Below are 17,375 nucleotides of genomic sequence, written 5' to 3' on the forward strand. Positions count from 1 at the left end.
CATTAGCTTTAAACATTACAGCAAAGTTAGGTGTGACAGATCTCTGTGTAATATAAGCAGCTGCGAAGCTAGTGTGTTACACTGAAGGGTGGTTAAACAGGCTACACAGAAAAAGATTGAAATTGGTGTCTTATGCGAAAGGGTGGTTCTACCAAGAAGCTTTTGTCAATGCAAATACAAAAGAATGACATGCAGGTGTTTGTCATTTCCACACTTATCTGTCTTTTGACTGGATAATTCTGCAAGATTGTGCTTATCTGTTGTCCATTGTGCTTTCAGGAATGTGAGAGAATATGTGATTGTGAGCTTGCTGCCATGAAGTGAAGATCACATGTGTCATACCATGCATGCCTGACATTGGAGCAGAAGGCACCACTAACTAGCATGGGCCTGTATATCTTCACACACTTGTGGAATATGATAGTGCATGGCATGATCTGAGCTTTGCTTGGCTTCGACATCACCGCTGCTGACAGAATGGTAAGCACATCAAAGTTTACGCTGTATGACAGTCCTTTAACAAAAAGCCTTTGCCAATAGGGTCAGGACGATTCAGCCATTAACCAACTTGGCCCAACACCCTGATCAACTCAGCCTAATAGAGAAAGTAATCTTGTTCCAATGTAGCTTCCTGAAGAGCTATTCTTCCACTGATTGTGACAGAGATGACAGATGCTTGTAATTACAAGTTTGTAACACAGAGAAAATTTCCCTAGCGTCCTTAACTATGACCCTTTCTAGTAATATGCTTTTTTGGGCAAGCGACATCAGCTAGGATTTGATCTTGTTCCAATGTAGCTTCCTGAAGAGCTATTCTTCCACTGATTGTGACAGAGATGACAGATGCTTTGTAATTACAAGTTTGTAACACAGAAAAAATTTCCCTAGCGTCCTTAACTATGACCCTTTCTAGTAATATGCTTTTTGGGCAAGCGACATCAGCTAGGATTTGAACTCACAGTTTCTTGTTCCAGAGGCAGGGCCGCAAACCACTACATATATCAGTGTGTATGCATTCTGCTACCCAAACTCCGGTTAACTCCACTCAACACCCTTGTCAACTTGGCCAAGTTTAGGGTTAGAGTTAGGGTTATAATTAGGGTGTTGGACAGAGTTGACCAGGATGCTGGGCCGAGTTGGTCTAGCCAAGGGCTGAGTTGATAATGCATCGTACACCGTACATCTGTTTCATGAAATAGAATAAGGGTACTTCTGGTCCAAGATGTTGGCAAGAACCTTCAAGTTGGATGTTTTGTATCTGGCCCTGGATGTGCTACACACTGCCAAGCCAATCATTTGTTTTTCTTTGGCCATCTTAGTACATGTAGATGTCATCAACAACAGTTGTAGTGGTTGTGAACTAAGTTTGAATTTTTCAGCCTCAGTATAAGCAAAGTCATCCAATCAGGTTTTTGTCAGCTTGCTTCAGTGTGACCAATACCAACTGGAATTCAGACAGCGTGTTGTGGTCTGTTTTTTAGTGGCTCATATATTTACTTCCAGGGCGCTTTCGCCCCCCAGAACTATTAGATAGCCTTGACAATCTAGATAACATACAAACTGTCATATAATGATTCTTTGTCACTGCCACAGTAGAATTTTTTGTATTGTACTTGAGATTTCTAATTACTTTCCTGACTAGATTACTTTATTGTGCTTGTATTTGAGATTTGTGAAATGAAGCATCCTATAATAAGCATTTATATGACAGCAAGGACTAATTTATGAAATACTCATTTTTGTTTGTAGATATTAAGATTTAACCATCACTGTGGTGTTGCATAGCATACCAGTAGGGTGTTTGGCTCAAAGCCTAGAGGTCCAGGATGGGTTCATGTCCCCTGAAATGTTCACTACCATTGGGTAGGCACTTTACAAGACTTTCCTCACTTCACACAGGCATAAATGGGTACCTAGCTTCAGTTAGGGACATTTTGGGAGAGCCACCTCTGCGAGCCACACATTGAGCACAGAAAAGAACCATTACCACAGTTATTAAAAAGAGTTGGGGTCCTACCTGGTATAAGGGGATGAAATAAATCTGTCTGGATATGCAGCTTGAACCTGGTGTGTTATGCCATGAGACTGGTTACCGGGTGTGCAATAGAAACAAGCAAACCTTAATTGATACCCCAAATTCACTTTAATGATGAAGTTAATTTAGTTCTCATAGCTTTGGTTGTGCTTGTCTGTCTCTCAGTCTGGTACTCTAATACCCCTTATACTGTAGCTGGTGTGTCAATGATCCCCTGTTTTAAATCATTTAGGAGTTCAGAGTGTCTGGTTTTGAAGAGCGTCTGATGAGGGAAATAGAGCATCGTCTGGAGAAAAGTGTAGAGGCAGAGGGCATGTTTGAGAATGTGCCACAAGCCCAGTGGCGTGCCCCCATGTTTGGCAAGAGGGTTCAGAACTACAAGGTGTTGGAGGGAGGAACGGCCAGCTTCAGTTGTCGTGTGGTGGGACTGCCAACTCCCAAGGTATGACGGCCTCTCATCGTGTCATGCCCCGTTTGGTGTGCTGCATACGCTCAATAAAGATTTTTAAAAAGGAGGCATGGCTATAGATGCAACTGTAATATTAAGGAGAAAAATAAAGAAAATGCATCCCAAGTGTTATAAAATAGTCCTTAAACTGAACTTGCCCAAAAAAGTTTTAAAATTTTAAAATGTTTAACAAGAGGCAGTAGGGACAGCTCTAAAAGTAGACTCAAACTTGTGAGATGTCTGAATACAGTATAGTTGATATCGAAGTTTCTTGTGTGATGCCTTCCTTCCAGATATACTGGTTTAAGGATGGGCAGGAGATCCCCCCTGACTCGCAAAAGTACTTGATGCAGAGTGCCCCCGATGGCACTTGTTACTTACACATCCCTGGTGCCACCCTGCATGAGGAGGGACAGTACACTGTCATGGCAGTCAGCCCAGCTGGAAAGGTGAGGGATGTGGTCGGGACACTGTCTGACATGTTAGACCTGTAAAACAAACTCTATGTTACTGGCATTAGGAATAATTCTTCTCTTTTGACTTTATCATTCTTCTGTGTTCCTGTCATTTCAGTTTCATAGTCGTGTTTCTGTCATTTCAGTTTCATAGCCAGGTTGTACAGCTTAGCACACAGTCTTTCGCCTATCTTGGTTATGCTGCATATTTAATTCACTAGCAGCATTCATTCTTTCAATCTTTCTCATCCCTCACTATGGTTTTAGCTATAAGTTTTTGTGTAACTTCTGTCATCTAAATGTTACAATTCTGATGTGGAATTGGATGCGTTTTGTGGCTTTTCATATTGTGACATCCTCTTTCTGTCCTGTTGTCCATTGTCTCTTCATCTTGAACAACGTACTAAAGATCTAAGTTGGACAATTTTCTTTACCGGTACTTAACTGTCTTTCTTATCTCTCTGACACTGACCTACATGAAGGTAGTTGATTTCTAATGTTAATCTATGTCACCTGTAACAGCTTACAACTTCATAATAGCTTAGTTTACTGTCTCAACTCATCTGTCAGATCATGCAGGTTGTGATAAGGTTGAACATGTATGTTATATATTTTGCCCTGATATTACTGGACAGAACTCTACACAGTGGACTACTACTAAATCTCTATCCCTGACAGAGGCGGCGGCACCATTTTTTATTTGTGGGGGCGAAAATTTCTCACATCACAAAATCGAGGGCCGAAGGCCCGAGTCGTCGGGAGGCGCGACCCTTCTAGGGGGGTCTGAGGGCATGAACCCCCGGAAAAATTTCAAATCTAAACCCTCTGAAACGCTATTTCCTGCAATTTGAGGGACAGATTTTGCTGCCAGACTAAGCTAACTTCAATGACATTTCTATTAAAAATACACATAGTTTTAGCTTTAGTTATTAAGGGTGACACCCCCAACATATTTTCACCAGATTTTTGAGGGCGACGACCCACGCACCAACATATTTTGCACAACGTCGTCGTGAGCCCTGAAGACGCAAGCCGCCGCAAGGGAGTTCTGGAGAAATTTTAAAATCAGGACACTTTGAATGCCATTTCCTGCATTTGAGGGGAACATTTTGCTTGTAAACAAATCTAAGTTTGATAATGAAATTTCTACTAGAAAAGGGTCGTGGGGGACGACGCTCCGGTAGCATTTTCCCACCATGTCCAGTGCCGACGGCGCGAATCCTCACAAGGGAGGTCCTTTGAAATTTTGAAATCTGGACCCTCTGAAACGTTATTTCCAGCATTTTCAGCCCAAATTTTGCCAGTAGACTAGCGAGATTTGATGAAATTTCCATTAGTGAAAATATACACAAGGGTTTCAGCTGGATTTTGAGTGTTTCAGCTTATTTTATCGTGGGGGTGCCCCCACGACCTATTTTTTGTGGGGGCAACTGCCCCCATGGTGCCGCCGCCACTGCCTGAGTTACATTTTCATAAGGAAATAGAAATGTAGGTGTATTGTCTGCTGATTACTAGTATATTTTAGTGCATATTTCGAGATGAATCCTAAGTAGGCAGATTTCTCTCTCTTTTTTTTTTTTCAATGTTGCCAAGTACGTTCTGAAGTGATTAAGCCTAATGTTAAGATTAAGTTCAACTCTCATTAACCAAGTTGCCATCTAACCAAAAAATGATTCTTTGGTGGCAAGCTTTACCCAAACCAAAGACATTTCAATATGGAACTGATGCAAACTTGATATACATGTAAATGCAAGTGTGAAGCCTGCTCCCCCCTTACTGACTATTTTGATCAAAATACCCTGGTGACTTTGCACCATCACTTAAGCTGGGTTCCTGGCTCAAATTTTTTAGGTTAGGGCGTGATTTTTTATCACTGATCTAATAGTGCTATCCTAGCATAACATTAGACTCTGGCTTGTTTTAGCTGTGTTTTTGGTATTGTTATCAGGCTTTCTAATTTGTCAGGTGTTCTTTTTGTCGGCCAGTAAAAAGAAAACCTGCCAAAAAAGAAAAATTTGAAACCCAATAATACAGCCAAAACAACCCAGAGCCTAAACTATGCTTGGAGAGCAATGATAAACACAAGTTCAGCAAGTACATGAGAACTATGACAATCCAAATCACCTACATGTACTTTGGTGGTGTCCATGCAGTTCCTGATAAAGTTTTGTGTTTTTGTGTAGGCGAGTGCTACAGGTATGCTGAAGGTGCAGGAGAAGAAGGCTGCATATGTGAAGCAGAGTACACCAGTGGCAAGGTACAGTAACTCACTATTACTAAAAAAGGTCTAAATATTTTATGGCAGGGATTGTACTTAGCCTCCTTAGTAGCCACTACGAGTCTGTCGTTTTCTTATCGTATATCAGATTTACCCCTAGTTTCTAAAGCACTCATGCCGTTGGTTGCCAGCCTACGACCAATAAACCATGTGCAATAGAAATCTAGTGGCAAACCAGAGGTGCCATCACAAAGAAAGCCAGACTTGTGCAAACCTGCTGAGGCTATGTAAATCAAATTCCCACAAACTTGAATGTGTTTACAGTAATTGGGTTAGGACTAACTTAGTAAGGTTGCATGTGATATGTTGTTGTGTATGTGTGTAGTGTTTGAATCAGGTACAAAAACTTGAATTTCTTTTCATGCTGATAGGGCTGCACGGACCCAGGCTCGTGACAGGGAGGACTTGAGGGGTGTGGCAGAGAAAAACTACAGGCCAAACTTTGTACAGGTCCCCGAGGAGACCAATGCCAAGGAGGGAGGGCTTGTTCGCATGGACTGTAAGGTAAGTAACTCTTCTTGTATTGTGTGCATAGTCCAATGCTTAGCAATCCTAATCTCCAAGCAGATCCTACAATGGCATAAAATAGCACCAAACTGGCCAAGGAGTGTAGTCAGCCAAGAGGTGTCCATTTGCCATGTAGCCAAACACACTCCTAGGCCGGCCTCACTCCTCTGCCAGCTTTTGATACTATCTTATGCTACCGTAGGATCTGCTTGGAGATTATAGCAATCCTGCCTCTAGAACAAGAAGTTCAAAGCCTGGTTGTGACACTCAACTGACATGTATGCTACTGGAAAGGGTCACTGTCCTAAGGATAGGATGATAAGCTGTAGTTTACTGTAAATTGTTCTTGTTGAAAAGAGCTAGGCGAATTTCCCTGATACAATGAACATGTAAATACTGTACGATCATATATTGTCTGTCATCTCTGCCATGTGAAAGATAAGCTCATCTGTTCATTAAGTTCATATTAAACTAATGTGTTGTGTAATGACCGCTTCACCACAAACTTAAAACTACTGGTGTTTCCAATACTGTACTGTATGTGAAAAAAGCATTATTACAAACTTACAAACCAACAAAAAACACTACTTTCTCCTTACCATGAAATCAAGTCTCAGCAAATGTAGAGGAATTTTCAGTAAACTTTCAATCTTGTGGTTCAGAAGTGAACCTACTATAAAGCTCCAGACCAAGATGTTCCACCACATGTACAGATGCTGGTTTGTGTTGCAGGTGACAGGCCTGCCGTCCCCTGACCTGGTGTGGTATCGTGAGGGCAGCCCGCTCAGACAGGACAGCAACCACAAGATGATCGTGCGTGAGAACGGCGTGCACTCCCTGCTGATCTCCCAGTGCAAGGCCAGCGATGCAGGAGACTACACCTGTGTGGCCACCAACAAGGCAGGCCAGGCTGAGTTCACTGTCACCTTGAATATCCTGGGTAGGTGGACAGTAATTTCTTCCCCCAAGAAGCCTAAGTTAGAATACTCAATTTTGAATTCTCTAAAACTCCACACCTTCACAAATGTTAAGCTAGTAGTATGATATTTTCTCTGCGTTTTTCTCAGTGGAGGCCCAGACTGTTGCTCCTACATGGGTGCAGAAGCTGAAGAACACAACTGTGAAGGAGGGAGACCCTGTGAGGATCTTCTGTACTGCAGCTGGAGACCCTGTTCCTTATGCCATCTGGAAGAAGGATGGCATCGGCCTGACAGAAAAGAGTGGCTACAGGTCAATAAAATTTCCCATTTTGCCTGCTTTCTATAACTTAAGACATTTTTGCGAGCTATTCTTCTAGTGATCCTAAGACAGAACAAGCATATATATAATATCTGCACGATACATAGCCAGAATACAAAAATCCAAGCTTATTGCATGTCGTGTAGCATTCCCTTAATGAGACATGCTGAGATATGATGATGATGATAAGACATACGGTATACAAAGCATTTCTTACAGGTTTTGTCAGTTTGACAAAGTGTATTGTTGTTGACCATCATAAATACCGACTGTTCTTTGATTGCAAGGTGAGTTGGTTGTATTGTACAATGATTTGTTGGTATGCTGTGGTCAATTTACACATCAGCACCTATTCATGTCCTATAGGCTTGGCACAGATGGCCAGGGGACGTTCTTCCTAGAGGTTGACCATGCCAGCAAGGCTGATGCTACCTGGTACACCTGCTCTGCCCACAACCAGGCCGGCAGCATCATGTGTACAGGCAAAATAGTTGTGCAGAGTAAGTAGGAGTTCTATGTGCAGCATGTTACTCATCATCTGTAAGCCATGGCTACCTGCCCCAGCTTCATCAATACATAGTGTTAGGCCCACTTTACACTTTTTTTAAATTGTCGCACAAAACATTGTAGTCTACTTCTCTAGTAGGCCACAGATTTGCATCGGCTTTATACTTACTGACAGGAAACCTAGCAGGACACCTGCTGTTCCCTGATTACCAAGAACCTGTAGTAACCTGATGTGACCTGTTGACATTTGACACATCACGAGTGGGAATTTCAGCATGGTTTTGTAATGGTTACATTTGTGGAAAAAAATTGTTTGTTTTTCGGATTGGAGACACCCTGGAAAAAACTTGCTTTTATAGTGGAAACTTGTAAATAACCGCAGATGACTTCAAATTTAACACACGTTCAGTTTAAATTACATCAGGTGGAACCTGTGAAGTTTAGCACAATTCTTAATATTGTTGTACATGTATCATGTTTTGTACTAGACGAGCCTCCCCCTAAATAACATTTTTTCCAGCAATTAGAGGTTTACAATGAGCAATAAAGGTAACGATTTAAATTAAGAGTATAACTAAGGAGGTTAGTACAATGGTTACATAGTACACAGATAGCTTTTGCTATGCACAAGGAAATTTAGCAAACAAGAAGAGCAAATGCAGACCAAATTTGGTACCTAAACAACAACAGAATGAATAGGTAAAACAGTTTGATAGTCACCCCATAGCACTTACCAAGTCACAGCATACATGCTTAGGTAACGTTAGGAAGGTGATTTGTGAAAGATACTAGTGAAAACTATATTACATTGTAGATGTACAGAATGCATAGTGCAGTAGAATATGTTGAGGTATTTCCTGTATGATAATTACTTTAGAAATTAACGGATGTTGTATTTCAAACAAAAATCTCTGGAATAATATAGATTGAAAAAGCACTGGATAGGAAGGCTCTTTATTAACAAAATAAAATCATAAATGTTTTGTTGGCCATTTGTCACCTTTCTCAGGACAAATCTGACTGGATTACTAGTATTTTGCACTGCAGCTAAGGTGTTGCTGCTACATGTAATATGCCACATGTATCGTGCTTGTAAGTCTTTACATTTGTTTGCCTCAAGACCTCAGCCTCAGTGTGGATTAATCAAGTCAGAATTGCCCTGAGGAAAGTAACAGACAATTACTGAAACACAAGCATTTCTTGTTATCCAAACAAAAATCTCATTCGCATTTCATTATTCCAACTGTAGTATTCTGTGTAAGTCTGCTGTATAATTTTAGCTCAAATTTGGGAGTGTAGTTTGTAATCAGTCCCTACTGCTATACCTGTAGTATAGTGCACACTCTTCGTCACTGTATGCTTGGCCTCTTTTGCAATGAAGACAAATATTTTGGAGAACAGAACTGCTTCAGCAACTGGCTTGTGTGCTTTCAGATCCATCCGTTTTACAGGTGTAAGTCACACTGTTGATCCGAATGGACTAAACATGTACCACGTCACTTCCAGTACCACATGTCAGTCAGAAAAAATCTGAACAAAAGTCGGGAAAGCAGTTCTACATGTTCTAGCTGTAGCAGAAATATGAAGACAGACTGCCGTCAGCTTATGTGGGTAAGTTTAGACATTTCAGCTTGTGAGGCATCCGCTCTGCTCCAACGCCACCCAAACTATATGCCTTACGCTTACGGCATATGTATGCAATCCTCACCCAATCCTCATTTATGCTGCTCCTCCCACCCCTTGTTACAATGTATACTGTGACTTGGTAAGTAACCTAAGATTACCCCATAAAGTCAAAGACAACTACATTCTATGCTGCTAGTTGTTGAATGATAATCAATTTATCCCTTCCACTTTAACTTTGACCAGTGTGACATGGCCTGCATTTGCCAATGCATCTCAATGGTGCTCTAATAAGTTTCGCTGCTCGCAGATTAAAATATTTCCCCTAGTCATGTAGCATGTATAGGGCTGTTCCAGAAAAAAAGGATAACCTTATATTTCTTATTTTTCAACACCTCAATTGTATTCTTCCATCAAGATTTTGTGATGGACAGTGTTGTATATACTTTGCATACACCATCTAGCCTTTATTTTCAGTCAGGCTAGAAGATAAGGATTTTTATTTTTCTCAGGTAGAATATACTGACAGAATGAATCTGAGACAAGAGGAATGCTGTAGACCATCCACCAAGACAAAAAGAGCTATGTCTAAAGCAAGAGAGAGGATACTTGTCGAATACATGTACATTATATACTTTTACTTGTTATTAAACAATTTTTTTCAGGGGTCACCATACCAAATCTTGCTGGAGTTGATTTTCATGTAGCCTGCTTTTGTGTATGTATATTTTGCTAGGATAACAGAATTTGGTTCTTGTCTGCTCACCAGTTACTGCAATCACAATATGTTTTACTTTTAGCCAGCAAATATGTTACATGTACACATGTATCATTGGGATTGTCCACCTTGGTGACAAGCAGCTATGTGTATTTTGTGGAACAGCTCCTGTTCATATGTTCCACAAACAAGGTAAAACCAATAGAGGAAAATGCTGTGCAATTACTGATAGGCTCCCATGTTTTTACGCCAATTTTCACATGTGGTCACACTGGTGTGTGCGGTCACACTGATGTGTGGGTAAGATATGTGACCTCTACAAGCAAAATAGCCTGAATACCATACCCCAACCTCAGATATCTTTTGTGCACGATAGATACTTGAGATCGGGCTTGGGTTCGGTAGCCAGGCTACAAGCAAAATGGATGTGCCCAGAATGTAATATCCTCAGTTTCAGCCCTAAATTAGATAACTTAACAGGAAATCGCAGTGTTGCTGCTGAATCAAAAACCATAAAAAAAGATGTGGTGATCTTACCTGTTGTTGTCTAGTTCGCAACATTTTGCCAAATATGATTTTTGTCCTTTTGTCAAAATTTTCAGGCGATATAAAATTAGACCTAATTGGCATCTGTTTTCACCCAGTTGGCTTTTGCAAACAGTGAGATACTGGCAAAAGTGAACATGTCTCACCTGTTTTTACATCTCTACATCTTCCCCATCTACGCTCCATCTGGCCGTCAACCAAGAGCATCTTCATCTCCACTGATTCCTTACCCATTGTTGTTGTTTTTTTGCTGTTGTTGTTGTTGTCTAGGCCCCTGGGAGTCCCAGAAGCCACAACAAACAAAGATCAAGACTCCAAAGAGATACGCCAACCTGCCTGTGGACATGCGAGCCTCTCACCAGACCAAGACTGCCATGATGAACGAGTCTGGGGAAGATCTGTAAAAACAGACTGTCCACAGTCTACTCTCTATACTGCTGGCTAACTGTATGTCCTTACTACGTGTTGTAAACCCCCTAGCACTAGTCATGAACATTGCTATATCACAAAGCAAATGTGTAATTTCTATAACCCATGTAATATGCAAGAGATATTTTGAAAATTTAGGTTAAAATAGCAAGAGGCAAAAAGCTGTAGAATCCTTACAAAACTTTCATGTCAGATGCTAGTTGACATGGTATTAAAACGAAACCAAGGCAGTAAGATGGTACTATTGGAAGGTACTAAATATTCAATAGGTATTTGCAGTTTTGTATCAGATGTAATGTAACAGATTATCAGAAGTTGTCCATGATCTAGATTTGTTCATCATTGTGGAAATGATCCCTTTCTAAAATTATTACTCTAGACGATATAAAATACAATGTGGTTTGTTTTTGTGTGATTTTCTTATACAGACAAAACAGTGAAAGATGTAGTAAGTTGGGGCATGCTGCAAACATATGCTGTTAAAAGGATGTTTTCTTCAGGGGAGACGATGACATTAGAATTTTACCCACTAATACATGCGTTCCAATGGGAGAGTTGAGGAAACAAATATGCAATTATCTCAAGAATAAAAAGTTCAAGCCATACAAACTTACCTTCAAATGATAGCCTACTACATCCAGTCTCGGCAAATTCCTTGGCAAGAATTTCTATACGGCTAATCTTTTGATACACCCCCCTGATTAGAGCCCTTGGATTGGCCCATTTGGCTGAAAACACCATTCTGGCGACGATACCACTATTTCAGGGGGGTGCGGAAACCCCCTCGATGGAGAAAGGTCATTTTTTACAACTAATTCTACCAGTGTAGGGTCTTTCCTACTGCAGCCACCCCCAAAATGCCCAGATTTCGCATAAAATCCCACCAAGAAAGGCTTTTCAATGGTTTAAAGCCTTGTTTTTATTTGCGATCTCTCACCGTGGGCTCTAGGCGCCTGCGCTAATGCTTACGTCACCCCTTCTAATAAATTCAAGTTCACAATTGACAGATGTCAATCATGTCACCCACTGCGGGGTAGGGGTGTGAAGTAAAAACCATCAATATCAAAGACCTCTGATAAGAAACACTCCCCTGGGGATTGATGACCTACCTGTGCCAGGCCTGCACTGTGGACCTGGGCTAGGGATGCTGGCTACAGGTGGAATTTGACAGAAACAAGTGAATAAAGCCAAAAGTTGGTCACCTAAGCTAATGGAGACATTGTTCCCTTCACTTAGACTCCTACATCCCCTTTCTAGACACTTTCAAGGCAAGCCTAAAGTCTATTCAAGGGCCCTGAAAGGTATATAATGACTACTCGTGTGGATAGGGACAATCATAGAAAAGGCAAAAAGAATGAAAAAGAGTGTTGCAAGGCTAAATCACAACATTCACCTGGTCTAGGACCCCTCCCATAGGGGAATCACCCCCCCCCCCAACAATTTACCCCCAGAATACCAAAATCAAGTCCTCTGTACACTGTCCCTGGTCTGCAGTCTGGCACTGATTGGAGGGATGGCTAAAAAACAAGGAAGAGAGCCAAAAATAACAAAAAAATGGGGAAATCTCAAGTAAATGACAGTCACCTGAACCCTATACCTTGCTCAGGTAACAGATCCATGACAAAAAAGCCCTTAAAATGAACAGGAATGGCCTAATCCATGCCTACCTGAATCACTACAGGGGAGACGATGACATTAGAATTTTACCCACTAATACATGCGTTCCAATGGGAGAGTTGAGGAAACAAATATGCAATTATCTCAAGAATAAAAAGTTCAAGCCATACAAACTTACCTTCAAATGATAGCCTACTACATCCAGTCTCGGCAAATTCCTTGGCAAGAATTTCTATACGGCTAATCTTTTGATACACCCCCCTGATTAGAGCCCTTGGATTGGCCCATTTGGCTGAAAACACCATTCTGGCGACGATACGACTATTTCAGGGGGGTGCGGAAACCCCCTCGATGGAGAAAGGTCATTTTTTACAACTAATTCTACCAGTGTAGGGTCTTTCCTACTGCAGCCACCCCCAAAATGCCCAGATTTCGCATAAAATCCCACCAAGAAAGGCTTTTCAATGGTTTAAAGCCTTGTTTTTATTTGCGATCTCTCACCGTGGGCTCTAGGCGCCTGCGCTAATGCTTACGTCACCTCTTCATTGGTACCAAAGCATGGGCATTGTATGGAAACTTGATATTATGTTACAATTTTATGATGTATCCATGTGCTTGAGCCAAATTCACCTGTTTCCAACAATATCAAACACATAGCTTTTTTTCTACGTAGGTGTGCTGTAAAGAGAATAATTTTCATTGACTGTTAGAAACATTACTTCTCCAATCTAAGCTTAGAAAGAAATTTTTGAGAAGTTGAAAAGTAGAATCTGATGTGCCAAAAACAATGTGCTAGTTTTTGATACTTGATGCACTATTTTGTGGCTGGCAATTGTGGACAGAAATAAGTTATGTCCATCTTATATACATAAGTATCCTGTATTTAGGTTTAATTTCCCACCCAGTACATTTTCAACAATGTTGCCTGTAGTGAAAGGTAACTGTTTTCAAAGCAAATGTGTCAAAAATATTGTATCATGTCCATTTCATTTGGAATGGAATTTACCTTGGCATGATCAATGACAATCGCTTTTTCTCAGAATACATGCTACTTTTGATTAAACATTAGTTTATAAATTGTTACTACTTCGAAGCCGTTTTTCTTCAATCTTTGTACGTATGTATGTGTGCGTATTCTTGTGTATACTAGTACTATTACTAGTACCTGTATGTATGTGTGTGTGTGTGTGATTGTATCTGGGTATCGATTTTGCATGTCTATACGTGATTGTGTGCTACGCAATTCACACACACACACATTCTGTATTTCACATGCACCAATAATATATTCTATCTCACACCGCACTCTTCACAAACACCAACATTTTATCTTACACAGCACGCTTCACACACACGCACCAACATTCTGTATTTCACAACACACTAACATTCTGTATTTCACAGCACACCAACATTCTACCTTACTCAGCACACTTCACATGCACCAACATTATTACTCAGCACACTTCATACAAACCAACATTCTATCTTACACAGCACACTTCATACACACCAACATTCTATCTTACTCAGCAGACTTCACACCAACATTCTATCTTACTCAGCAGACTTCCACCAACATTCTGTCTTACTCAGCAGACTTCACACCAACATTCCTTCTTACTCAGCAGACTTCACACCAACATTCCTTCTTACTCAGCAGACTTCACACCAACATTCTTTCTTACTCAGCAGACTTCACACCAACATTCTTTCTTACTCAGCAGACTTCACACCAACGTTCTCTTACACAGCACATTTCACACACATCAACATTTTGTCTTACACAGCACACTTCATACGCACCAACTATCTTACACAACACACTTCATACACACTTGTCTGGTTATAACCCCCAGACAGGGCTGTGATACGACATGTTCTTTCTGGAACATGTGGGGTGGCCCTTAAAAGGGCCGGGGGTAGGGTAAGGGAAGGTGAGGGTGGGGATAACTTCTGAAGCTCCAAGTCTTTGGGGATAGTCCAAAATATCACCAGGATTCCTAGAGTATTCACATAGTCTTGGTAGTAGTCAGGGTTCAAGAGTTCAGCAGTGTTGACTTTCCTTGGCAACATGTCAACCGATGTCTTCAAGTCTTGAGAAACTCTGCTTGCAGCAGACACGAAGGTCAGTTCAGATAGAAGGATATGTTCTGCACCTCATCTTGATGCTCCACAAACATCTGTCACTGCCTCTACACATAGAACTTTCTATAAAATCTATGATCAATTCAAAGGCATTCTAAACCACTACTGAAAGCTTATACTACACCAGCATAGGATCCAACTTTAAAAAGCTAAACTAACAGATTGGAGTGATCATGTTACTACCTCATTGTTATCGTTAAGAATTTAAGACACCATTTGTACCATAAGACAACAGGAGCAATAGCTTCCTTATGCTGTACAAATGTGATAATCAAGAAGTTAGATTACTAAAATGGTCACTGTTGCTACATGCTAAAAAGAAAATCTCTTTATCAATTATATACAATTATTTACATTGTACTGGATAAAAGTCAAACTTCATCTTAGAGAAAATACAAAAATTTGATTGGTCCAAAATTCATCGCAACATTATCCAAAATGTATTGATCTCTATTGTCACAAAAATAATATGGAAATACCATCATAATTCCAGAAACACTCTAAGATGAAGTTCTGTCGTACCAAGAAACCATATGTGCTCGCTGTGATTCTTCAGCTGAGCTGCCAAACACAACTTTTCTTCAGGAAGCGCCAATACATTGCTAGCACCACTTTGTATCAAAAGCACTTGAGAAATTTGGTGATTTCTTGGCACTTTGTACCGCAGCATATGTACATGCCATATAAAAATATGGTGACCAAGATCAGGAGATCAACTCCTTTCTATTTATGAACTTTGTTGCCAAGGGAAGTCACACCATCATGGTATCTTCTAGAGACTTATCAAATGTCAGGGGAATTGGGGGAAGTCTAGGGGTAAGGGGATAACTCTTCAATAGAACATCCTAACTTTGTAGCAACAAGGAAGGTAGAAATTCTTCTTTCTCCACTCAAATGGGAGCACGTAAGGCCAAATGCTTGAATGTATCAAAATAAGGGAAAAGATCCACAATACACATGATTATCCTATATAAATTTTAACATGACTATAACATGTACGATTCTACCTTCCCATCCTGCCAATATCAACATCTTATACTATCACATTAGGGAGGAAAAACTCCCAAAATATTGCAACAATTGCTCTTTACAACGAGCCAGAACTGCAACGTCAAAAACAAGAACACACAAGTTGTACTTGCATGTCCTTTTTACAGATTCAAATCTTAACACTTAGTAGTAAATGGTCCTATGGAAATGTGCGAACTGCAGCTTTGAAGTCCACACTCTCTTTTCTGCAGTTATCATCCAAAGACTTTCAACATGGTTTTGAGGTCATTGGTCATTTGGGAGCAATCTGGAGCCTTGTGCAGCATGGGGCTCTTTAGTGACACCCAACTGACAGGGGGTCGGGGAAGATCCGCAGGCTTGGGAGGCTCGCTGAATTTGGCGCCTGCGTAAGCATCATCATCACTTGGGCTAGCTGAACGGCTGCCTTGGATGAGCTGCTTGTCAGGCTTGGTCAGCTGTGGCCTAGGGAAAAAATAACGGTCTCAGTCAGTTTCGACAAAACTGTGAAGCATAACATAAACAGACACTTCAGCTTTACTTAATTATCAGACAAAGTAACACAAACAGGACAAATCAAACCGTGGATATGGTGTTCAATAGTAATTTTTGTCAAATTAAACCGTGGATATGGTGTTCAACAGTAATTTTTGTCAAATCAAACCGTTGATAACCGTTCAACAGTAAGTTTTGTTTAACAAAACGTACGGACAGACATTTCATCATGTCACTTCCTCATATTTCGACAGACCGACAACAAAGAAAACAGCCCAAGTCTGTTCGTCAAAACAGAAGTGTCAGATTTCAGCGAACCAGATTTCAGAACCAGGTCCAGGACAAAGGAAAAGCATTTTTTGTACAATATAAATTTATTTAGTCAACAAGCCCTGGTTCTCAGGGGTCCGTTCTCAAGCACTTACTTCGAATGACTGAGATCACCAGATAAAAGGATAGAGAGCCTGACAGAGTGTTCTTTGTCTCTGCATAAAAACAAGTCTTGGCATGGCCAAAGCAAATTTTGTCTGGACTTCCTCTTTGTCTACGCATGGACTTCCCCTTTGTGTTACTCATGATACTCGATCTAGATTTCCCTTTGTCGTCGTCTAGTATTCGCCATTTGATTAAAAAATTGTATGATCAAAATGATGGCCAAAAAGATGTTGTTCAAATCAAAAACTCACATGTAAGCACTGGGCGCTGTGATGGTGTTGGCCTGGTTGTTGTTGTTGTGACAAGAATGGCGAGGGCTAGCTCGGTCTTGCTCTGGGCCGCTTCGCCTGCCACTGCCGCTGGATTTCCGCGGTGTTCTGTTGTTCTTCTCCCGACTACGATGTTTTGAGACGCCCCTTGGGCTGTGATATGCATTATCTGCTGTCATGCTGCCGGCAACAAGCGAGGTTCCGTGAAGACACATCGAGTCCAACCACGGCAAACTAATATGGCGGAAACCTTTTGTTTGCGAGACGCAACGGTTTCTCGTTTCTCCTTCACTTTACGATCGTTAGCCGACTTCAACCTTGCTTCACACAACGTGCGTTTGTGCAAGCTTATATCCTCGCTATAAAACTGGCAAGAGCTACCAGATGGTCCCTAAAAATCTAAAAACTCGCCGTTCCTTCGCTCCTACTCAACAGGACGCTTTCTCCCCTTCTTCTTCCTTCTCTCAACTGCAGCGTTGTCAACCTGGAGACCGAGTGAGAAAAACAACTAAAAATAGAACAGGTTTCACCCTATCAGCCAATCACAAACAAGAATTTATATCACATGACTTCTACACTAATGATATCAGATTAACTAATTAGAATAAATTAGATGAC

General features: G+C 40.9%; 2 protein-coding genes across 18 annotated transcripts in view; one reads left to right on the top strand and one right to left on the bottom strand.

Moving 5' to 3' along the window:
* The window catches only part of LOC118411218 (palladin-like), a 31,807-nt gene extending 20,627 nt beyond the window's left edge, over positions 1-11,180 (top strand). For 13 of the 17 annotated variants that reach the window (XM_035813323.1, XM_035813313.1, XM_035813319.1 and 10 more), the window contains 8 exons: positions 2,268-2,477; positions 2,777-2,932; positions 5,122-5,195; positions 5,588-5,720; positions 6,456-6,663; positions 6,791-6,953; positions 7,329-7,462; positions 10,627-11,180. In XM_035813323.1, the coding sequence (XP_035669216.1) occupies positions 2,268-2,477; positions 2,777-2,932; positions 5,122-5,195; positions 5,588-5,720; positions 6,456-6,663; positions 6,791-6,953; positions 7,329-7,462; positions 10,627-10,760 (1,212 nt within the window). In that variant the 3' untranslated portion in view covers positions 10,761-11,180. Of the gene's footprint in view, positions 1-2,267; positions 2,478-2,776; positions 2,933-5,121; positions 5,196-5,587; positions 5,721-6,455; positions 6,664-6,790; positions 6,954-7,328; positions 7,463-8,975; positions 9,081-10,626 lie in introns of all 17 variants that reach the window. The other 4 variants (XM_035813324.1, XM_035813325.1, XM_035813330.1 and 1 more) reach the window with 4 other exon arrangements.
* A 3,121-nt stretch (positions 11,181-14,301) lies between these two features.
* LOC118411219 (proline-rich nuclear receptor coactivator 2-like) lies at positions 14,302-17,264 on the bottom strand. The gene is made up of 2 exons (XM_035813332.1): positions 16,740-17,264; positions 14,302-16,023 (listed from the first exon to the last, which is right to left on the bottom strand). Exons 1-2 carry the CDS (start codon positions 16,970-16,972, stop codon positions 15,795-15,797), a joined length of 462 nt encoding a protein of 153 aa, XP_035669225.1. The 5' UTR covers positions 16,973-17,264; the 3' UTR covers positions 14,302-15,794.
* Between the last annotated feature and the right edge of the window lie 111 nt (positions 17,265-17,375).

The sequence above is a fragment of the Branchiostoma floridae genome, chromosome 3 (assembly GCF_000003815.2).
Source record: "Branchiostoma floridae strain S238N-H82 chromosome 3, Bfl_VNyyK, whole genome shotgun sequence".
Classification (NCBI taxonomy): domain Eukaryota; kingdom Metazoa; phylum Chordata; class Leptocardii; order Amphioxiformes; family Branchiostomatidae; genus Branchiostoma; species Branchiostoma floridae.

Bases quoted from the DNA above. Each gene is read 5' to 3' on its own strand.
- LOC118411219 (XM_035813332.1), bottom strand. From the start codon at position 16,972: ATGTGTCTTCACGGAACCTCGCTTGTTGCCGGCAGCATGACAGCAGAT. The intron at 16,024-16,739 runs GTGAGTTTTTGA...TTTTTTCCCTAG, and splicing joins ACAGCGCCCAGTGCTTACAT to GCCACAGCTGACCAAGCCTG.